This window comes from Drosophila takahashii, chromosome X (assembly GCF_030179915.1).
Source record: "Drosophila takahashii strain IR98-3 E-12201 chromosome X, DtakHiC1v2, whole genome shotgun sequence".
Lineage (NCBI taxonomy): Eukaryota > Metazoa > Arthropoda > Insecta > Diptera > Drosophilidae > Drosophila > Drosophila takahashii.
The window spans coordinates 21,693,734-21,718,021 of record NC_091683.1 but is presented as its reverse complement, the minus strand read 5'-3'; the positions used below and the strand labels follow the sequence as shown (position 1 = coordinate 21,718,021).

Here is a 24,288-nt window from a genome sequence, read left to right as displayed (position 1 = left end):
CACATTTTGAATTTAAAAACCCTTGAATAGATATTACTTTATTTCGTTTTAAACATATTTTTCATAGATAATATTTTATTTCGTTTTAAACATATTTCTTTTTGTATGTAATACATATTGTTTGTGTTCGTTTTAGCTTATCAAAAAATTCACTTCACTTTTGTTGTATGTTATTGATTAACTAGATTCCATAGTTTATTTTCGTTTTAATTTCACTACCAAGAGAAATGTATTTATCTCTAGAACAACACGTGCCCGTGTGTGTGTGTTTATAATATGTATTTCAATTAACTAATCCACGCGTGCGTCGGCTTTAAATGTATATATATAGACATGTATTTATATAGTATATTATATTATGTAATAATAAGATCCTAAATGTGTAGAAGATCAGTTATAGTTGCGACCCGAGAGGGGTGCAACAAATTAAAGTGGGAATCGATTCAGGAAAGTGTTTGTTTTTTCTTCTTCGGGATCTAAAACTAGCCTCGTCTAGCTGTCTTTTATCCTTGTGATCCTAGATCAGCTTGTGGCGTCGTTTGAGATTTTTCTGCAGTTTCTTCATAGTTGTGGTGGTGGTGGTGGCATTGGTTGGTCCTCAAATCTGCGGACGTGTCCATAGCTCGCTCAGATCCTTCTTCAGCTTGCCCAGCTCTGCAAGTAGGGATTGGTTTGGACTTAATTCCCCAGTGAGTTGGTTTGGCCCTCGCCACTGGTATCTATATATCTAACTTACCCAGCTGAGCTGGCAGGACTCCTCCGTTGCGGAATCCCAAGTCGAAGCGCGGCTGAACTCCCAACTGGCTGGCCGAGGTGGATCCCGAGTTACGGAAGGCGGTGCCACTAAAAAATGGGGATTTAATTGGTATTAAAAATCTATGTTGGCCAGGATCGGGGGAGAACGCACCTGTAAGGATGCTTCAGGCAGCCATATACCTCGCGGTAACGCCCATAAAGAGTGCCGTAGGAAACGCCCAGAATTCTGGCGGCCTTTTTCATCTCGAGTCTTTTGTTTTTAATGGCATCCAGCACCTAAAAGATAAACAAATAAAAAATATTAAAAAACTATGTAGTTTCAGTCATTGCAATTATTTTGTATTGTTTTTGACCACCCCCTTGAGCCTCTCCTCTATTATAATCATTACATTTTCAAGGTCTTTCAGTTAATTTATGATAAAAAAAAGCCTTGTCACACCCTAAACAATTAGTTTAATTTGTTTTTTTTTTTCCTCATAGTAGCTTTCTAAAAAGTACAAACTACAAAACAGAAATGATTGTTAGGTTTTAGAAAAAAAAAATACAAAAAATTCCAGAAAAAGGTGAAACACTATTTAACTTGCTTTTATGTGCCACTTTTTTAGTACCACATTTGTTTTGCCAACATCAACTGTAATATTTATTTTTAAACGTCTACAGTACACTTTTCAAATATATTTAGGATTTTTAAAATAAAATAAAATCACAATAAATAAAATTGTACAACGAAAAAGGGCTTTAAATAAAAACTGAGAAAATAAATGGGAAAAAGGCCCGAAGAACTGTGTGAAAAATGTATAATCTGGCACAAAGGAAAGACAAAAAATAAAAGAAAAACTGCAACAATGGCCAGAAAAATCCGATAAATAAATACTTAAGCAAGAAAAATAAATATTTCTGAAAAATAACTGAACGAAATTTTTAGTTAGGCCAATAGGCTACAGAAAAAAATAAAAATTTAAACTAGAGGGGGTGAAAAACCTCCAATAAATGTAAATTACTATGTACTATGCATACAGGTATTTCATAGTTTTTTAAACTTCACAGATATTACCTAATAAATAAATTAATACAATTAATGGGTCAACCTACACGCTTGGTAAAGGGTTCCTCCCAGAACTGTGGACGCCGCCCCTTGGCCAGATAGTCGTCCATCTTGATGACGTCCTGCCACTGCGACAGCTCCTCGTTGGTCAGGCGCAGTTCGGCGGCATCGTAGTCCTCCAGCTTGATGTCGGGATAGTCGGCGGAGGAGCCGGCACCGCCACTGCCGCCTGGATCCTGGCTTCCACTTCCGGCTGAGGCATTTGCCACGGCGGCGGCGGCTGCTGCAACGGCAACGGCAGCGGTGGCCGCGGCACTGGCCACATTCGGTGCAAATTCGTGGGCCATCAGCATGCCGTGTTCGTTGATCAAATAGGAGGAAGAGCCACTCGATCCACCGCCTCCTCCGGCTGCCACGCCCCCCTCGTATTTGCAGGCAAAACTGGCCGGAATCACGACCGTGGGACGTGGCGATTCCGCCCTGTTCGCCACCAGATGCTCATTCTCAATCTCCTCCAGCGGCTGCGGCAGCTCGTCGGGCTCCTCCTTCGGCGGCGACTCAACCTCCTCCCCTCCTCCTGCCCCTCCTCCTCCTCCGGACTTCTCGTACAGCCGTCGGGCATGACGCAGCTTGCCATGACGTTCGCGCCGCTCGCTGATCTTCTCCAGCTTCTTGGCGGAACTGCTTGTGCTGGTCAGCACATCCGGTTGCGATTCCTCGCCGGCTTCCGTTTCCTGCTTGTTGTCATCGCCATCGCCAGGGTTCTTGGGCGTGCATCTGCCATTGGGCTCCGAACTGGACCAATCCTGGCCAGCAACCGATGGCTCCTGGTCACTGGTTTCCGACTGGAGGAGCTGCTGCTGCTGCTGCTGTTGCTGCTGCTGCTGCTGGTGACGTAGGCGCTGGCGCTGTTTGGGCGGGCAGGCGGCGGGCGGGGAGGCCATCGAGGCGGCATGGGCCGCCAGCGGAGGCTCCTCGGCGAAGTGACGCGCCGTCTCCAAATAGGCACGCTGGGCGGGCTCCAGGTTGGCGGCATACTGGGCCAGCTTGCGTCTGTCCGGGGGAAAAGGAGAATTCAAGGGGGAAATTAGGAAAAACCGATTAAAGAGATTCCTTTATGTTAAAGGAAAAATATAATCATTTTAGGTTAATATTTAATATGTTAATATAAGCATTTTAAAAATAAATAACGATTTAAAATTATTTATAAAAGTGGCTAAAAGTATGCAACCATATTTCTTAATCAGGATGTATAATAGATTTATAACACTAATTTAAAAACACTAATAATAAATACTTCATTTCAGACATTCTTCAATGTTTTTAATTGTTTTGAAAATAAATAGTGGCTTTGAGTAATTTATCAAGGAATCTTAAAGTATGAAACCATATTTTGTATTAATTCATTTTTCAGCGACCACTTTATGACACCTATATAAATGCTGAATCCTTGATTTTATAATGCTTAAGTAAATATTTTGTAGATATATAAAGGCTTTTTATATGAGAGTCTTAAACACTTATAAAGAATCTTAAAGTATGCAAGCAAATAATTTTTATCAGGATGTTTGATAGATTTATTTTTTCGCTGCATACTTTTCGACACCTTTGTAAATAATTTAAAAGCACTAGTGATTTCTGGAGAAAACCCCCCAAAACTGAGATTTTATAATATAAAAAAATCGATTAATTGAAAAAATATTAAAAGACAACCTACACGTTGAACACATCGTATGCGTCGTCTAGTGGCGGACGACCCCGCTTGCGTTTGGGGCCCAAAAAGTGCTCGACGGGTGCGACGCCCTCGAGGGCTGTGGCCCCGGATATCGCACCCACTCCGGCTGAGCCGGCGGCACCCGGCAGCGGCGTCATCACGGGCATGCGACCCAGCACACTCTCCATTCCCGGGGACAGGCGCTCCCGATCGCGATCCCGTTGCTCACGATCCCTGTCCAAAATGGCAGAGCTGTGCAGGTGCAAGGGCGGACCAGCCGGGGGCTGCTGCTGCTGTTGGTGCTGGAGGATTAGGTCCTGGGCGTAGCTCTCCGCCAGACTGCGTGGCGGCGAATGGAACTCCGCGGCGGCCATCGGTGGCGGCGGACCGTCCTCGTCGTCGCGCCAGGTGACCTCGGCCAGACCCTTGATCTTCAGGTCGTCCGCGGTCTTTAGCAGTGAAGGGAGGCTGGCCTGGAAAGACAAGAAAATACAGGGTTGTATTTTTTGATTTTTATCGGTGCCAAAGATTTTAAATCCCTTCTGAAGGTCCCTAAAAGTATGCTACGATTTATGTTGACACCCCAAAATCGTATTGATATTTGTTGAAAATTGAAAATTTAATTTTTTACTTTATAAGCAGTTTCAAATCTCTAAACTTTTACGTTTTCATTATTATTATTATTATTATTATTTAAGTTTTATTTTAAGTAAATTTCTAGTTAATTCTTTATGAACAATATTTTTTATATTTTATTTTTATTTGTAACAGCCCTTAAAAGTATATTATGATTTATTTTAAAGCACAAAAATCGTATAAATATTTCTTTAAATGGATGTTTTCAATACCCGAAAATTAAGAATCAATATATCTATTTAAGTTTTATTTTGAATAAATTTCTAGTTAATTTATTAGGAAAAGTATTTTTTTCCATTTCAGTACAATGAATGGTTTATAAATTTCCAAACTAATGGCTTCTACTCACATGCTCCACATTAATTTCGCCCTTGTACATGAACTCGATGAGGCACTTGACCTCCGCGAAGGTCACGTCCTTCATGATGATGATCGGATCGCGTTCGCTGGCATAGTTGGAGAGCACGGCGTCGAAGAAGGTGCTGCAGGCGCACAGGACGACGCGGTGGGCGCGGATGAGCTGGCCCTCGCAGGCCAAGGTCACGTCGCAGAAGCAGCCGCGATCCAGGAGCTGGGAGAACATGGTCTGCAGATTGCTATGGTGGTACTTCCACCTCAGGCAGTACTGCTGCGGCAGCATGGTGGTGCCGCGCCTGCTGCTGCCCCTGATGGTGGTGCCTCTGGTGGTTCTAGTAATTCTACTGGAGGTCCTCTCCTTGCCTGAAAAAGCAGATACGAAAAAAAAGGTAAGAGATTTGAAATCACTTATAAAGGTGCCTAAAATTATGCTACAATATATTTAAAATGAATAAGATCACAGAAAAAATTAGAAATTTGAAATCACTCATAAAGCAGCATAAAAGCAAAATTAATTGAATAAATTAGAGGTTTGAATTCACCCATAAAGCTGCCTAAAATCAAACTACAAATTTATTTAAAATACCAAAATTGATAGAACAAATTCCAAATACATATTACTAGCATTTTTTAAGCGATTTCCTACTTATGCAAGTAATGAAAAATAAATGTTCCAAATGATAAATAATTGAAGACACAAAAAAACGCATTCAAAGGACAAAGAACAAATTCATAATTAATTTTAAAGTTAAATATTTCATTAAAATTCCCAGATTATTTATTAAAAAAAAAAAAACAGGCAGCTCGACCACCGTAAAATCCTAAATTGACTCTTCTTAATATGTAAAATTTTTCCGCCCATCTGAACACATATATTTCAGTCGTGTTTATTGGTTTTTTGTCGAGCCTGGAGCATTATATTCATCGTTAAACTTGTTATCCCTATGAATCCTTTCGCAGTGCGTCGGTGTGTAAATGTCAATCGGAGGACATGCAGCTTTTTACCGTTTAATGAAAGGGTTTGTTGTTTTTTTCCCCCCCGGAGCATTGGCATGCGGAGAACTTCTTGTTGGCCTGTTTTTCAAGGTATTTTTCGAATTAAATTCATCGCAATTTTTTCAGCCAAATAAATAATCGAAATTCCCGCTTTATGCGAGAGCAAGTCGGGGATCGGGAAAGAGTAAAAAAAAAACCAAAGTCCTGCCAGTCATCGAATGGCGAGATGTTTTTTCCAGCTCCATTTCCCTGGCAACAAAGAAGCGCCAATGACTTCGGTGGGTGGGGAAAAAATGAGGGGAGGGGAATGGGGATGGTAGTTTTTTCTTTCAGACTGCAGCACCATAAAAATGTTCGTCCTCGTTTTCATTTTATTATTATTCTTCTCTCTCACTCTTTTTTATACACATAAAAAATTTTCATAATTTTTTTCTTTTCTTTCCATTTTTTTTGTGCACACTTTTATTCAGCGCAAATATTATGCGCAAGGTAAAACTTTATATTGTTTGTCGCTTTTCCCTCCTATATATATACATATATATATGTGCATTTATGTAATATATATAGTATTGGGTGTACCTACATGTACAAAATGAGTTGACGCTTAATAAAAACACAATTTTCCCCCCATCTCACATCTCCCATCCCACACAAACCAATATGTCAATATACTTAAACGCAAAGTACGGAAAAAATGAAAAGAGCAATTATAAAATCCCTTTTGTTGTCGATTTCCACAGATTCATCGTAATTGTAAAATCGAATCGACGTGACGAAAGGGCGAAATAAATTGATTTTCGCGGTAAAGATAATTCTATATCCATAGTAAGTCAACCTGGCATTTCCTTTTTTAAAGTCCAGGAATTTATTAAATTAATTAATTGCAATTTCAACGTGTACAAAATTGAAAGCGGAGTATCTTAAAGATACAATATCATGTGGTTTTGGCATTTTTATAATATAACTTGAAATGTTGGTCAAACTTGAAAATGTTTCTGATTAAATTGTAAAAAAAAAATAAATATAAAAAGGCAAGTTTTTTTTAGACTATGAAGAATCTTTAAGAATTTACAATATGGTATAACATAAATCCTGAAGAATATTACGATTTGGAGTCCTTTCCCAAAAGGTTAAAATACATTTGTGGATGTTGACGGGGGTATATATATATATATTTATGTATATATAAAAGAGGTTGATAGAGATATGGTCGCCCACTCTCTTTTACCCCTTTTCCTGGTACGGTAATAAATTTTAAGAATTCCCCCAACAATTTTGTTACCCTTTTTTTTATATATGTATTTGCCAACAAATTTTTGGATTTTTTGTCTCTTAAACTTTGTGTTTTTTTTTTTTTGTTTTTTTGTGAAACGCATTCTTGCTTTTAGTACTAATAGCACAAGGGAAAGGCGAAGCAAAAAAGGGTAGGATAATGGTAGGGGGATAAGAACTTTATGTTAGCTGCGTTTTATGTCCAGTGTACAAAATGGACCACACAAACACACACATTTAGGGAAAAAAGGACTCGCACTCACACAAACTTATTTTGAAAGTAAAGAAACTCCCGGCATGGGTCAAAATTCGCCCGAGAAAAAGAAAAAGGGGAAGAAGAAGAAGAGGAACTGTTGAAAAACGCTGCTGAAGAAAGAAGAAAAAGAAGCTCGCGAACAGAATGCGAAAGCAAATTTCGCTTCACCTTTTTCAGCTGCAAGAAATGCCAAAGGAAAGTTGAAAAACAGAACAGAAACTACAAAAAACATCAGCACCAGAAAGCTGGCAAATAAATTGCACAAAAAAAAGTATTAAGAACGGGAAAAAAATGGGTAGAAAAAAGCCCCAGAAGAAAGGACTTCTTTAGCTAGTATATAAACGAATGCCATATGTACGGTTTTTTGTACGACCAGCATGATTGATATATAAAATACAGTCGAGCTCTATTTAAGGGAAAGAAAAGAAATATAAGAAAGAACATATCACATTTAAATCTTTTGTTCATAAACTAATTGGCTTTTCATGAAAAAAATATAAACAGATTTTTATGATTAAATTAAAACTAAAATTTTTGATGGTTTTCTAATATATTGATTTTAAAATTCTAATGATTTCTGCCTTTGGGCTTAGAAGATATTACATATTTTAAATAAAAACTTTATTTACAGGACCTGTATTTTTGGTTGGCTCCCCTAATAATGTTTTTTACAATTCAATTTAAAGTGAATTTGTAAAATATATATTTTCCTAATTTGAAATTAAACCATGGGACTCTGGCTTTTCTAATATATTTGAAAGTTTAAAGTCGTACTAATTTCTGTGTTTGGAAGAATTTACATTTTATATAAAGGACTTGTATTTTGGTAAGACCTGTATTATTTCCCAAGTTCAACTTACGGATGTTCCACTGTACAAAATAGTGGCATTAAAAAACGCAATGTCCGGCACTCAAGGATTGGGATTTGAGTTTGGTTTCTGTTTCGGTTTTCTGACTTGGTTCACTCACAATAATAGAAACCCCCCCATCTCCATCTACCCCCAGCACACACACACACACATAGACAAGAGTTAACTGCAAAGGGTTTTTGATCCCAATCTCTTCCCCCACCCCCACCCCCTTCTCTCCCCCTCTCACACCCACTCGCTGGAAGCGTTACACATTTAAGTTCCTTAAAATAAAAAAAGCTACAACCAACACAGTCACACGAAAATGGGGTGGGTGTGTGGGTGGTTGGGTTGGCATAAAAAATACATGTTTTATTGTAGTATATTTTTCCCGCCAAGCAGTCGCACACAGACACACACACATGCAGGCCCCTTTTTCTTTTGGATTTTCTCATGGAAAATATTTTTCAGTTTTTATCACATTTTTCTTCTTCTTTGGATTTCGTTTTGTGTGTTTTTTGCTGCATCTTTTTTTATTTTATTTTTTTTTTACTTCTTCACTGCTTGTAAGCTTGTAAGGGGCAGGGGGAGGGAGGGGGTTGGAAAAGGGGGTGACGCAAAAAGGTTGCGAGCGGAAAAATAAAAATGAAAAAAGACATTACAGCGACTGCGACGTTGGAGAGAAGAAAAAATAAATAAATAAAAACACAAAAAGCTGGCAGAACGAAGGGAAAATAAAGAAAGGCAGGGTACAAAAAAAAAATAAATAAAGAAAAAAACATAACGACCGTTTCTCGTTTCATTTCGTTTCCTCCGCCCCCCCTCGTTTTTTGCAGTTTTCCCCCCTCCGCCCCTGCTCTTTATTATTATTTTCAGTTTCTGTCTTTTCCCATTTATTTTTCTTTCTTATTTTTCGCCCCATGCTTCTCTCCTACTTTTTAAGCTGTAATTTTTTTACTTGACGTTTTTTATGTTTTCTGAGCTCCCAGCTCCTTTTTTATTTTCAGCAATTTTATCCTTTTTTTTAAATATCGATTTTCATGTCAACTTAAATGAAAGGTACACAGTTTTCCATACAAAAAAAAAAGAAACGGAATGTAAAAAAGGAGAGTACGGAATTTATATGTGGACCTGTCATCCGTGTGTGTGTGTGTTTATAATGCTTTTCTGCTTTTCCTTGCTGTCTCTTTTTATTATTAATTTTTTTATTCACACACACACATGGTTGTAGATTTTCCCCATTTCCTTTTTATAAATGCTTGGCAGGGACACACACAGCGAGGAAAACAACTCCAAGATACACGGAGAAATTTCCACTTTTTTTGCTCGGCTTTTTCTTTTTTTTTTTTGTAGTTTTTCCTTAGCATTTTCCGGGGTGGAGGTGGTAAATTCCAGCCATGATTAATGGAGAACTCAATCGAGATAGATACAGTTTTATATACATAACTGAACATTTACTAGCAATACTTATGGATTCGTATATATTTTGGGGTACCACGAATCCCATTTCTCAATGCCAATTCTCGATGGCAATCTTTGGGGAACCCAAAAACCCTGAATGGATTCGAAAGTTAAAGAGTGTCCTGGTTTTAAAACTTAAATGGGTTAACCAAAGCTTAAATAACATTTAAAGAATTAGGTGGATTTTTAAAATCACATTTAAAAATGTCAAATTAGGTGTCTAAAAGTACGCAACAATATATTTTTAGTCCAAAATTGATAGCAATTTATACAGGAGGACAACTATCCCTTATTCACTGCATACTTTTAGACACACTCTTTAAAATTTAAAAGTGATTCCTTATCATTCCTTCTTTTCTTATTTTGACTATTTAAAATATTTAATTTTTAAATTTTTAAAAGATTTCTGAGGTTACATATGCTCATAGTAAGAGATTGTAGTATTTTTTTTAAAGTTTCAATGAAAAATCTTTTAAATGATCTGGTAAAAGATCCCGATTTAATCCCTCCTCACTGCCTGGTAGTAATTAAACTGCTTGCCACGCTGACCTCACCTCAGCGAAAAAAAGGGATAATCCCTTGGCATAAACCGATATCGAAATTAACTCAAACGATGGGCACAAACAAAATTGGTTTTTATAGTCAACGCGAAATAAAAACGGAAAAGGGAGTGGGGCTTAAAAATACGGTAACCGCATTATCAATTGCATTAAGGCTCCGATAAGTGCAAAGCACCGAGTATATAACTCAATATATATCTATATTATATAGCTGGGTAGTTATGTACACGTTTTATATATTATACACACATCCTTTTTCCTGCCAACAGCAATTTTCTTTCTTTATTTTTCTGCTTCTTCAACAGCATTTTTTTTTTTGCTCCACTCGCTTTTGTAATTTGTATAATTTTTTAACATTGTCGACGCTGCTGCTCCTGTTTTTTTTCGATTTTTTTTTGCGTTGGGTTTTTGCTTCTTGTTTTCCACCTTGTTTTTTTTGTGTTTTTTTTTTTGTAGCTTTCCTTAACGTGAAGCAAAAAATTTTAATATAAATTTATGTGCTGGCTGACGAAGAGAATGGGGGGCAAAGGAGGGTTAAGCTTGTTTGCAAATGGAACACGGCAAAAATATGTAGAGTGTTTTACACAATTTTCATTTGGTTATTTTTAATATTAATAAAAATAATAATACGCAAGCGAAAAATATATGAAAATGAAAAAGTTTCATATCCGTTTATTTCTTTGTTTATAGAGCCTGGGAGTTATGACCTCTCCGAAAGTCCTGGGCTGAAAAATCACCATCCCCTCCACCCACCACTCAACATAAATTTTATGGCGCCATAAAAAAATGTTAATAAAACAAAACAGAAACAAAAAATGAGCCCGGAAAAAAGACAAAATTATGTGACTTCACTTTTGCTAAAAATTATAAACTTTCAAAGGCTTTTTCCACATTTTGACTCAATTATATTTTCCCCTTTGTAATGTCAATAATAAGAACTGCAGAATATTTATTTGATTTATGCAAACATTTCCTCTTCTTTCCATCCACTTTTTTTACGCTCAATCAAAAACCGCAACGAAAGATATTCAAAGAAAACGAAAAACCAAATACGATCTGCAGACATGCGAATTTCGCATTGAGTACAACAAAAACCACTAAATACTGTACAAATTTGCATCAAATACAGTGAAACACCTTGAGTAAAACTACTAACAAATTAGGAGGGCAATTATACAAACTACAAGATTTTAATTTGATTATATAAATTTAAGAGTTCATAATTTTAATGTTTCATATGTTTTAAGAATGTTATAATAAATTGATCTAGTAATTTACATAAACTTTTTGTATATCAACATAGAATTACTGTAATTTGAAGGTTTTTATATTTCAAGAATATTATATTAAAGTGAAAGAGGCAGCTGTTATCTTCATAACTTTCTTGAAAGTCAATGTAGAATTATTATCTAAACTATCATTTTTAAAGGGAGTAATCATCTTGTATTTAGAAAGTCAACATTGATATTAATCTGGTTTAGGGACGTTTTGCTGTAGCAACAACACAACGGGCTTCTTCAGCTTCTTCTAGCTTCCAACTACAACTTGTCCACTCTCCTGCTTGCATAAATCAAGGAATAGAAGACTAAAGGATACCCTATATAATTAAAAATAAATACTTAAAGGTTTCCAAAGTATTTCAAAAAATATCAAGACACTCTTTGTGAAAAAAACACATTCCCTAATCCTGTTTAAATTCAGTCATAACCAACTTTACAGGGTATACAAAAATAAAATAAACGCGACGACAGAAAGACCAAGTCAAATGAATAAGCAGTTTCTCCGCTTCTTCTGCTTTAAGCCAGAAAAAACACACACACAAAAAAAGAGAAAAGGAAACATAAACAAAAAAATAATCATAAGAAATGTAGAAAGAATTCGCATTCGAAAGCAATTCAAAGAAAAAATCTATGCGTTCTTGATTCTCGCTTTCTTGGCAAATTGGTAGGAGTTTTTTTTCGGAGCGCGTTTATGCTTTTTTTTCATACCCCCGTACCCCCCAAACCCCTTATAACCATTATAGATTGCAAACGGAGAAGGGTGTTTTTGGATTTCTATAAATATTTACTGTGGCAATTTAAACAAACACGAGGAGTCGCCGAAACAGAGGCAAGGAAACTTGAAGTCTGTCTAAGTGATGATATTTGATTTGTTTATATCATTTTTTATAATACAAATAAATCATTTCATATCTTCATTAATTTCGTGAAAATCAAGATAAATTTATAGTAATTTTGTTTAATACAAAAACATTTTTTTAAATTTTAGTTTTCAAAATACTAGATATTTAATAAAATGAAATAAAAGAATCCCTTGATAGATATTTCCCATTCGAACCCATTTGACACGCTTCGTTTTGCTGCTGATTGCGGATGGGCCACAATTCGAAATTCATATTATTAATAAGTAATAAAAAGAAATGAAGAAAATTGCGAAAGAGCACAGAACACGCAGCAAGCAGCAAAAATCCAGAAAAAGAAGCATCTTACAGATACGCAGGTTTCCCCCCTTTTTGTACAAACATGGATACATATATATGTATGTTCATTTGGCAGATTCTACGGTTGCGTTTGCCTTTGGGTTCTTGTATTTGGTTTTCTTTTTTTCGGAATGCCAAATGCTGCAGGAGAAAAAAGGCGAACCTAGGCCAAGAAAGGGAATGGAGGTCCAAATTGAAGTCCAAGATCAAGACCAGCTACCTAGTCCCCCGATCTGCAGCGAAATATACAATTGCGAATAAGGCCAAGTGCAATAACACTTAATGCACACATACACACTATAAAGATATATGTATATACATTTATAGAGATCTGGAGAGGTACGCAACATCATAAAGCCTTCTGCCCCCAAAACAACAACGCAAAAAAAAAAGGTAAAATAAAAACCAACCTGCAAACCAACAACCAAACAACAAAAACTGTGCAACTTTACTTTACGATCCTCTATAACTATGATATTGCCAATGTTGTTATTGTTCTTGTTGGCCAAGTGCATTCGCCTTCCGTTTTTGTTGTTGTCGAGTGTTGACTTATGCAGCTTCTTCTTCTTCTCAGCTTTTAAGCCCCCTCTTCTACCGCATTATGCCCCTATGACACGGAATGGAAAAGGAGTTCCTAACTAAAATAAACAAATACTAATGATAGCGACAAAATGTCATTAATATTACTTGTTATTGAAAAAACAAATAATATAACTCAATATAACACATGAATTTCAAAAAATATGGTCACAAAATGCATAGAGATTTGATCTCCAAAAAACTATTTACTTTTTTTAAAAGTTCATCTATAAATCTAAAAAAATCTAAATCTAAAAAAAAATATATATATATTTTTGGATAAATACTTACTTTTTTCAGTGTTATAAAATAATAATATTTCTGAGCTTTTCTAAACGGATTTTTTCTAGTTTTTTTATGGTTTAATTTTTCTTGTTTATATTACTCGACAGAAAATATCCTTAATGATAAAAATGATAAGTATTACAGATAAAAAAAAAATTATTTTGTTTTTGATCTTAAAACAAATTTAGTTTTTTATAATTAAGTTTATAAATATATTTGTTATTTAGTTAAAAAAAAACGTACTGACTTTAGTGTCATAGAAGCATAATTTATCTGAGCTTTTCTAAACTGTTTTTTCTTTCTTTTTTTTAGCTGCTTTGTTGTTGTGGCTTTTCTTGCTGAAATTATTAGACAGCAACAGCAACAATAGTAAAAAAAAAAAAAACACGCAGCGTCCAGTTTGGCACACACACACTGCTGAAGATAAAGAAACATATTTTCTTCTTTTTTTTTGTTTCGTTGCTCGAAGCATTCAGCGCATCTGTGTAACCTCAAGGTTGCTGAACCTCAAAGGAGCTGGAAAAAGGGGGAGTACGAAGGTGAAAGAGGAGGGAGTACCATAAGAATAACAATGCAAAAAACAGGACTTCACCATAAATAGAGTCCTGGCCAAATAACCAGATTGTCTTTTCCTGCCATCTTTCCTTACATCTATTTCTGTTTTATTTTTTGCCGAGCCAAAAGCTAATGGATATTCATTAAATGAAAAATTTTATTTTAATTTTTTATTAAACCGAAAAAATTTTTTTAAGTTGCATAACAACATGATACTTTTGTAAATATACTACGGATCATATAAGCAAACGGAACCAAAATGCTTCGACTTCATTTCGATCTAAGCATACAAAGCCGTAAATATTTATGGAATAGAATTTCGTTTACATTTCACCATGACATTTTTTTTAATTATAAACATAAGGATACCAAAGAATTTAAAATGAACAATGGGATATCATTTTTTGTATTTAAGAACTAATATGAATAATATTTGAAGTGTTATGTGAAAACATATATAATTCAAAAGTAGAAAACTTAGTTTGGAAAAAGTACAACTCTCACTGACTTGGCTCCTCATAAATGTCTTAGCCCCAAATAAATCCATCAGCCAGATGGGTTTTAAATCAAGTCAAGGTCTAGCCAAGCCTATAAATAATATTCGCGTAGATCTCGAAAACCCTTTTCCATGGAAATATAGTCAAAGGAGCCGAGAACGCAGAACGCAGAACCGATGATCAATGGTTTGGAGCAGGTGCATCGGTTTGGGATGTTGGGTTGATGGGATGGTATGGGGATGGTATGATGCCAGGGGGATCTCTCTGCTGGAGAAATTCCCTTTTTGCCCTGGCTTCCCTACTACCTTGTTAACTGATACTGCTTCTGCTGCTGGTGCCTTGTTCTTTTGCCTGGAAAAGCTGCACAAAAACCTGGCTGGCTAAAATAGCAAACAAAACGAAACGAAACAAAAAAAAAATTGAATAAAACAAAACCAAAAGGGAGAGCGAGCGGGTAACACAAATTGCAAAGCTGGAAAAAGGAAAAGCTGCTTTGCACAATCTCAAAGGGGAAATCGGGGGGGAAATAGAGGAAGTTACCTACTACTTACTGCACTGGAAAAAATGACTGGCAAATTGGCTATTGAAAACAAATTGCTTGTTTAATATAATTAAAATACTTAAGTAGAATCAATATTTGTAATTCATAGTATATAAATGATTGGAATATATATTTAGTATTTAATTTATAGAGCATAATATATAATATATATCAGTAAAAGTAAACTAATTTCTAAACTTCTATTTTTAGGCTCTTGGAAAACTTTTTAAGCTTAAATGAAAGCTTTCGAATATTTATATTTTACAATTCTTTGAATAACCTATCGAAATGTAGAAGACATTTTTCAAATCGGACCATTCTTGAAAAAGTTATTAGCAAATAATGGAATTCAAGCAGTGCAAGCAGTCTCTGTCGTTTAGTATTATAAAAACAAAAAAGACATTTTCTTTTATTTTTAATTTATGATATTATATGACATTTTCTCAAAGTGTAGCTAGCAGCTATTTCTTCAGCTTGGGTTCCTTCTATTCTATTTGATTTTTTTGTTGTTTTTGGTGGCGGCGCATGAAAAAGCCAAAGAAGCTGCAGATACAAATGTAAGATGTAAGATACTCTGGGGGAAAAACTCACTTGCTGAGGGGGAAAAAGAACATTCATCAAGAAAACTGTCGTCGTTTTTTGTGTGTGCGCCGCTCTACGGCATTTGGTATCTGTATCTTTAGCCGGTGCTATATGTATCTGTATCTGTAGTATCTGCGGCTGTAGCTGTAAGTACGTTAGCCTCCGCCGCGGATTCTAACTCATATTACTGCCTTGTTTACTGCCTTTTGCTTCTTGTTACCAACATCATCACCACGCTAAGGGGAACCCCCGCCAGCCAGCCATTTGTTTATGTCGGTGTTTTGTATTTCTATTCCGCCTGCTCGTTCGTTTTTATTTTCATTATTTATCATATTTTTTGTCCGCGCCTAATGTAAACTTTAGTATTATTTCGCTGATATTCGTGGAAAAGCCAGAAAAGTGTGCAAAAAGCTGAAGAACAAAAAGTTTTTGGGGAAAATCAACCAAAACCTTTTTAAAAAATATTAGAACATAACATAACTTTTGAAGGTTTTTTTTGTTGTTTTATTAAAAAGTTTTTAAACATTTTACGGAATTAAAATAATTCTATAATTCCTTCAAATGTTCCAAATTATTACTCTTTCTGTCAATTTACTTTGTACACTTTATTTAAGGATGGAACAATATTTCAATCAAGTAAAACAATCTCCCAAAGATCCCAGCTGACTTTTACTATTTCGTTTAAATTACTTTAATAACAAAAGCCCAACTACAAAATAAATGAAGAACATAGGAAAAATCCCAAAAAAAAAAGAATAAGTTAAGGGAAAAAACGTTGATGATGATGGAGGCGCAATCTCGAAATGAGAAGAGCAGGGAGTTTTTTGTCGCTTGTCTCCTTGAAATGAAAATGTTGCTACCCTGCCTTAATACAGACTTGGGGGTATCATAGACCTCATGGATGAAACGAAATCTTAAATACAATCCAAGACAACATTATTAATAAATATATTGTAATCGGAAAATTAGGAAACCTTAACAACCTATAATAAGGCCTTATATATTCAGTGATCATAAAAATTATATTACAAAATTGTAAGTATTTTTCTATGGCCTTTTTTTATGCAGCCGTCTGGTAAAACCCCCCCATTACCAGATATCTGTTAGTCGTTTCTATTTTGAAATGGCTTTTTTACTGGCTGCCTGCTTTTTGCTGCTTACTTTTTTCCGAAACAAAATCTGTGTTTTCCTTTTTTTGGGCACTTTGTAATTTATTACGTTTTTTGCTGTTGCTGCTCCGTTCGAGTATTTTATAAAATTGTTCAATTTTTGCACGAGACAATGTCGCAGGGTCGCCCCCTCCCCGAAAATCCCACCCATGAAAAGCAGCAGTAAAGTGGCGCTGAAAAACGGAAAAATAATATTAAAAAAAAAAAGAAAACGAAATATAGGAAAAAATGAAGGAAAAATGGGAGGGGCAAGGAAAGGCGAACCAAAGTGAATATTGAGATATTTTCCATGCTGACAACCAGCTTGGTTCGCTTCGTTTTCGTTTTCTGTTTCGGTTTCGGTTCGTTCAAAAGTGATTTACTCTTTTGGTAATGTGCAAGACCCTCCCAAAACGCCCCCTTTTCCCCCCTTTTTCCCGATTTTCCACTCATTTTTTCCCTGCATGTTTATGTGCAATTTTCCTTCACACACACACTTGCTACTTTTGCCCATATACAGTTACAACATATCTGCACTTATCACTATGGACGGCAGTCCATGTAGTGACGAAGCGCACCAGGAGAGTGTGCGAAGGCGACTACTATATATACACGAAGAAATGAAAATCTGCTGTGATAGTCAGATCGTAATGAGTAATACACCAATCGAAAGGTATTGCAAAAACTTAAAGGATTGCATACCAAGACTTTAAGAAAATCAATTGGATTGGGAGAGAGAGCGGTGAAAGTGAAAAAGTAAAAATTTAGAAATTTGGAGCTGTTGGGGCCGGTGGGGATAAATGCCCCCTCGCAATGATTTACTTGTATTCCTTTTGAAAATACCCGTCGAATGAGGGGTCATTTGTCAAAATCCGACTCTCCGTTCAAAAGTTATAGCCAAAATAAGATTTTCTTCTTCTTCCCAAAATGAAAATTTAATTCTGTTTGTCAGTTTGTCCACTTGTCCAAAATATGTTTTTTAAGTTCTGAAAATTTGATATGACGTTCATCACATCGATATTAAAAACTTTTGTTCTACCACTTTTGGAAAAACTCGCTAGTTTAGCGGGAAAACAGCTATAAATAGCTAAAATTCGGAAAGCCGTAACTTCTATACTACTAAAGCTACAGACTTGTGCTGCATCTCGTTTGAAAGGTATTTTGAAATGCTATAAACGCCTTCTATATGCAATTTGTGTAAATGTAATAGTTAAAAAAATATGAACAAAAGACAATTTTTTAAAACTTTTTTTTTAGCTTTTTTTTATTTTTCTCAAAAACGGCTCTAACGATTTTCTTTAAAACCTTAAACTGTATAGCCCTTGAGATTCCTTAAATTTTGGTATATAACACATTACTGTAAAAAGTCACGTTTAATAGTTATTTTTATACGAAAATAGCCACTGTTGCCAGCTCGAACAATTAACGCTCCCTGAGTATTGAATTTTGTGGGAGGGTGTCCGAACTGTATTTTAGGGTCATGGAATCAGTAAATTTGCACTTTAGAGTTCCATATAGGAATCTTTTGTTCTACGACTTTTGGAAAAAGCCGCTACTTTAGCGGGAAAGAGCTAAAAGTAGCTAAATTTCGTTAGTTTGTAAGTTCTACACTACTAAAGGTACAGACATGTGCTATACCTCGTTTAAAAGGTATTTTGAAATACTTCAACGCCTTTTTAACTCAATTTGTTAAAATACAATAGTTTAAAAATTATGATTGACCAATTTAAATTTAAATGTATATATTAGCTCCTATGAGAGCAAAAGTAAACAAACAAAAACTTCTGATATCAAATAAAAACACCTCTTAACGAGGTAAAAAACTAGTGACGACCGCACCTTCAACATACAAAAGTTCTGATATCAACATTTGTGACGAAAAATTATTACACTCGTCATTAAATAGACTTTCTAATATTTTCTCATTCGGCACGCTGCAATAGAAAATGCCTGTGAAGGGAAAAAGGTTGGAATAGTTTGCTAGGGCGGGCCGAATGAGAAAATATTAGAAAGTCTATTTAATGACGAGTGTAATAATTTTTCGTCACAAATGTTGATATCAGAACTTTTGTATGTTGAAGGTGCGGTCGTCACTAGTTTTTTACCTCGTTAAGAGGTGTTTTTATTTGATATAATATATAAGAGTTTTTCTCTATAAAAAAGGGAGTACCGACTCAAACAAAAAAAAACGCACAAAAAACACAGAAAATGCATAAAGTTTATTTGTAGAGCGTGAAACCGTTGATACCCTGGAAAAGGCAATCTTTTTCAACAAGTTGATGGCATTCCACTTCATTACCATTCGACCTTGCGAAGGGTTTGTCTCTGTCTCAAACCGTTCGTGTGTTTCAAATTTGATGAAACTGCTAATCCATCCCTTGGGTTTCAGGAGTAAGCCGAACGGAGGAGCAAAAGTTTTAGGGGAAAACAAAGTTTTGGTCACCGCGATTCAAATACACTTACTATAATAATAATCCTAATAAAAATGTGCAAATGAAGTGTGACCAAATGTGCTGGAATGCGCTGAAGTGTGACCAAATGCCCAAGTGAATCGGGACAAATAATATTTATACGCCTTTATGAGGGTATAGAAATGGGTAGACCCAGAGTTTTGGACGCCACTTACAATTTGGTTCTGTGCAAAATATAAATGAAGGTTTTTACTACTCCTCTTCCTTTTTTTTCCAACCTTTCTTACCTTCCCCAACGCTGGAAAAGTTCGTTCGTTCATTTGGTTACAGTTTTCTTTGCCCACCCCCCTTTTCTCCTCTCTTCTCCTTTTTTAAGCTTATAGTTTTTCCTCCCCTTGCCAAGCGCGCCAAAAAAATTGAGTAGGAAAATGGGGTGGAGATTGGGGAAAAGCGGACAGGCAAAAACCGAGCAACAGTAAAACGAGCGTTTTTTTCCCCCTTTCTTCTTCTAGTGGAGAAGTGGGTAGGTTTTTGGGGGTAAATAAATTAAATGCTTGACTTTATTTTGCCCAGCGATGTTTGCCTTGTTTTAATATTTTCCTTGCCTTTTCTCTGGATATACTTTTCTGGTTTTTTGCTCGTATTTTCCCTTTGTCTCCATCACTTTTTTTTGTAATTTTTTATTCTTTTGCCTTTTTTGTGCCTTTTTAGAGCATGATTTGTAGTTCGTTTCGTTAGATGGAATTCCAATCTGCTGGCGAACAAAAGGGTGGAAATTTACGAAAAGATTTCCATAAGTTCTCATCGGGTGGGGAGGAAGGGGGGTCGATAAAGGAGTACAAAAGGATACACTTTGAACCTGTTGCGGTTCAGAGAACTTGATAAAAACTTGGATTTCTTCGGGGCATAAAAAGTATTTACTCGTATAGAGCTATAAATGTTTAAACTGATATAGAAATGAACCCTGTAATCTTCTGCCTTTATAATCTTTAACTCATTATGCAGCAACAAGATTGTTTTTATTTATTTAGATTAATATTCAATATTCCTTCTTTGGGGTTAACTTTAAGATTTTATAATAGAAAATTATATATATAAAGAACTATTAGATTTTCAAGAGGTCCACTCGCTAATTTAATTATAATGTTAATGTTTCTCCAGAAAAATATATATATTAAAACACTATTTTAGTTTATGGATTTATTGATAAGATCTATTCGATTTCAAAAAGGTCCACTCTAATTTCCCTGCATTCCAACAAAACCCTCTAAAACCAAATCAAGTTTACACAATGCATTTTTGCAAAGCTCCCTTATCAGCCAAGGTTTCTGGCAAAAAAAACGAAAAGGAAAAAATAAATAAAGTACACACATACAAGTACAAATTGAATTAATAGAAAAGTAAATATAATTGAATCAGTAACACAATTTAAGCTGAAATATTGTTGCAAATTAAATAGAAATAAAATGCCACATTGCCACGGAAGCGGATAAATTAAAAAAGCGAAAGAAACAAAATTGAATTAAAATGTATTAACGAAAAAAACCAAAAAAAATTACTAACAATAACAATAAAAAGGAAAAAAAGGCAGACCACAAAAAACGTTTTGTGATTCATAATTTCGATTCGTATTCGCTATATAAAACATATAAATGTGTGTGCATTTTTTTTTTGGTTTCGGTTTTGGGTGATTTTTGTAGAGTTCGCTTTTGTTCCCCATTTGGAGTGTGCGTGTGTTTTTGTTTGTTTTTATCTTTCCAATTTGAAATTTTGTTTTTTTTTTTCCGACGGTTAATTGCATAAAAATAGAGGCCGTATTTGTATTGCCTTTTTTGTGATTTTCGATCGCGACATAATTTGATTTGAAAAAAAACCTTGGACAAACGGAAAAATAAAAAATATATGAAAAAGAAACGGGGAGCCAAAAGAATTCTCAACTTTCGAAGGGCGATTAAATGGAGGGTTCGGTTTTCGGTTTGGGTTCGGGTATTTTTCTCTACTTTTCTTTATTATTTCCCATTGTTTCGCTTGGCTTTATGCGACGGAAATAGTTTTTATCTCTCCCCCATTGCTTTGATTTCAGCTTTTTTTTGTTTTCGTATTATAAGTATTCTTCTCTTCTTTTTTTATATTCAGTGCCCCAGTATTTTCACCACTTCTCGAAGTTATCAGCGAAATTTGCCTAACGTGTTTGTTAGTTTGTATTTTTATTTTCTTGCCCCGCAGTCACACACACACAAATACAAATACATCAAAATAAATATATGTATTTTTCTGGCGTTGTTAATTTTTTTTGTTTTCATTTTTCTGATTTGCCGCCTGCAGAGTAGTTTTTTTGTTTGTTTGTTTTTAATTATAAATATGAGCTGATATCAGAGAATGAGGAGAGCAAAAAAAAAGCTCAATGAAAAAGAAAAGGCTGCAAAAAATATTGAGCCCTTTTTCAGCACAAAAGCAAATAGAAATGAAAAACCTTGTGGAAATTTCAAGGAAATACATTGAATAAATTAAGGTATTCGAAAAGCATTATTATGATTTTTATTTTTTGTGTAGGTCGCAAAACATAAACAACTGTAAATTTGCGTAAGTGAACTTTATTTACCCACCAAAAAAAGACGCAAAAAGAGTAAACTAAATTAAAAGTTGGAATGGCAAATAAAAAAAAAAAAGAGTGCTCTGTTAAAAGCCAATAACAAAATAATCAGACACGAAAAACAATATTTCGTGTCAAAATTTGTGTCGTTTTTTGTGCTTTATTTCCTACTGCTGTTTTTGTTTTTCTAAAGAATTTTGATTTGGTTGCGGAATAACACGAAAATAAGTGTGATTTTGTTATACTTGCCTCTTTTATGGGGGACAAGACAGCGGGAATACCCTATCTATTGTTGGGGTTTTTTTATTTTATTTTTATCTTGCTTGGGCAGATACATTTTTTGTAAGTTACTCAGTTATTTTCTAAAGAACACATGAAAAATGTATGATATTTAAATTGGGATCTATGCAAATTTGTAGGAAAGGGAATTTTAAATAGTTTTGAACCTTTTTTTGAACCCAAAATATTAGCATTTTTTCTTGAATAGAGGTTCAAATGCACATTGTTGTATATTATTATTATTATTATTATTGTTACACTTCTTACATAATAAACCATTAAAAATCAGGGAATTATTTAACACAATACTACCAAATTTTGAGGGCCGTAAGGGGGCGTGTCAGTATCGATGGATGATGGTGACCTGCCCTTGTTTTTGTTTTTGTTTGTTATCGCTTTGTTTTGTTTTGTTTTGTTTTGTTTTTGGACAATGAACTTGAAATTTGGAGCACGCGTTCACATGTAATTGAAATGTGTGTGAGTGGGGCGCAGGAGGAAGGGGGAAAGAAGATTGGAAGATGAAGATGGGGAAGGATGGAGACCCAGAGAGCAGAAGAGAGAGAGCACTCACGCACACAAGCACTAACACACAATAATACAGGGGCGAATCTAAATTATGGGGGATTTTGGACTCTTAGTGGGGGCTTGTCTAAACAAATAATTAAAGTCAAAAAATCAAAACATTTATTATTACTTATTATGCAATTGCATTTTTGGAGACTAAGCACACCTCTAAAATATTTAAATCCGCCCCTGATACCATCACACGCAGATTTTGCGCCTCTCTCTCGCACTTCGCCTCTCCTCTCCCTTCCTCCCACTTTATTCGCTGCTTTTTTGCGCAGGCGAATGCCGCTGTGAAAACAAAAAATCGAATAAAACAGCCGACAAAAACAAAAGGCCAGAGAAACGTTGACGGCGACATCACTCAAATGCGATTTGCAATTTTAATTTTTGCCGTTCATGTTTTTCAGTTTTTTGTTCATATAATTAAAGTTGTAAAAATGAATTGCAGTACAGTAAAAAAAAGAGAGAAACACGTAAATTGAAAATTGCTTTTGCCGTAGAGGCGGAAATGCCTCTCTCAGCAAAAATAAATAAAACAAACAAATGGTACAAAAAGCCAAGAAAAAAAAACTTAAAACCACAACAAAAAATATGGCAAAAAAAGACAAGGGAAGAAGAAAAACTATAAGCCACACAAACAAGCGAAACCGATAAACCAAAAAACGAGCACAAAAAATCGCCCCAAAAGTTAGACAGTCATGGTAAAAATTTTAGTGACCAGCCTAAAAATATCTATATATTTCTCTGATAAATGTAGTTTTTAAAAATGACTTAATTAAGAATAAATAAAATAAAATGTTTAATGCTAATTTTTCTAAAACATCTACTACTATATTGTGCACGACTGTGGGGGAATAACAACAATAGAGTGCGCGGGGAAATTTGTAGCGTTTTTCCATAGGCCACAAAAAAACTTAATTATCAAGCTTAGACAGAAAAACAGAGAGCCGTAGACAAAAAATGTAAATTACTGGCCTATGAATTTAATTTATTTTTTTGCAGGTCTATGGGTTTTTTCTTTTCCATTTTTTTTATCTCCGCAATTAGTTTGCAAAAAAATTACAATAAGTGAAGAAAAAATGGCAATCGTTTCCTGGGCGCAAAACAATTGTTTACAATAATTGCATATGATAATTATGTCAATTTCGAATATTCAGCTGGCAAAGTCAACAAACCCGGAAACCTTCGGCGAGAACAACGGAATTTTTATCGTAATATTTTGTTCGCCTTTTTTTTTTTTGTTTTTATTCAACAAAAAACACGCACAAAACAAAACATGCAAAAAAAGCACAAAATATATTATTAAAAAGAGGAGAGTGGCGGCCAAAAACAAAAAACAAAAATCACACAAATAACACACAACTTTTGTTTGGCTAAAAATAAAACGACGTTCGTTTTGCGTGTCTTTTTAGCACATGAAATAAATAATTTGTTTTCTCACCTTTTCTTTATGACTTTTCGCGGTATCTTTTCTTTTCGTTTATTTTTTTGCCTTTCTTTGTTTTTTTGTTTTGTTATTCGAATTGAATTGCACACGCAGCAGATTTTGGCGAAAAAAATTCATTCATTCATACATTTTTATATCATTTGTTTTTGCTTTTGGTTAACTTGAAAAAAAACAGGAAATTCAAATCGCGCGCTTTTTTTGTGCGGTTAACGGTAAACACTTGGAATATTGTAATTATTTGACACCAACCACAAAATTGTCATTAAATTGTCTTGCAAAATATTACCAAAACTCCAAAACTAAAGTGTCTTTTTCTTTTTTAATATTTTAGAATATTTTGTTCATGTTTTGTTATGGTTTCAACTTTTAACCGCAGTATCTGGCTTTTGACTGCAATGAAGCGCGTCTAAGTTAAGACTATCAA

At 35.0% G+C, this 24,288-nt stretch overlaps 1 protein-coding gene across 3 annotated transcripts; it reads right to left on the bottom strand.

Moving 5' to 3' along the window:
- Positions 1-37: 37 nt before the first annotated feature.
- Positions 38-24,288, bottom strand: LOC108065687 (protein bric-a-brac 1). 3 transcript variants are annotated; one of them, XM_017153801.3, is made up of 7 exons: positions 23,859-24,288; positions 4,501-4,871; positions 3,519-3,988; positions 1,849-2,854; positions 908-1,032; positions 737-843; positions 38-677 (listed from the first exon to the last, which is right to left on the bottom strand). In XM_017153801.3, exons 2-7 carry the CDS (start codon positions 4,789-4,791, stop codon positions 640-642), a joined length of 2,037 nt encoding a protein of 678 aa, XP_017009290.2. In that variant the 5' UTR covers positions 4,792-4,871; positions 23,859-24,288; the 3' UTR covers positions 38-639. The 3 variants fall into 3 exon arrangements, with proteins under 3 accessions (XP_017009290.2, XP_017009288.2, XP_070074818.1); XM_017153799.3 differs by having other exon boundaries at positions 38-654; XM_070218717.1 differs by lacking the exon at positions 23,859-24,288 and adding an exon at positions 6,088-6,191 and having other exon boundaries at positions 38-654.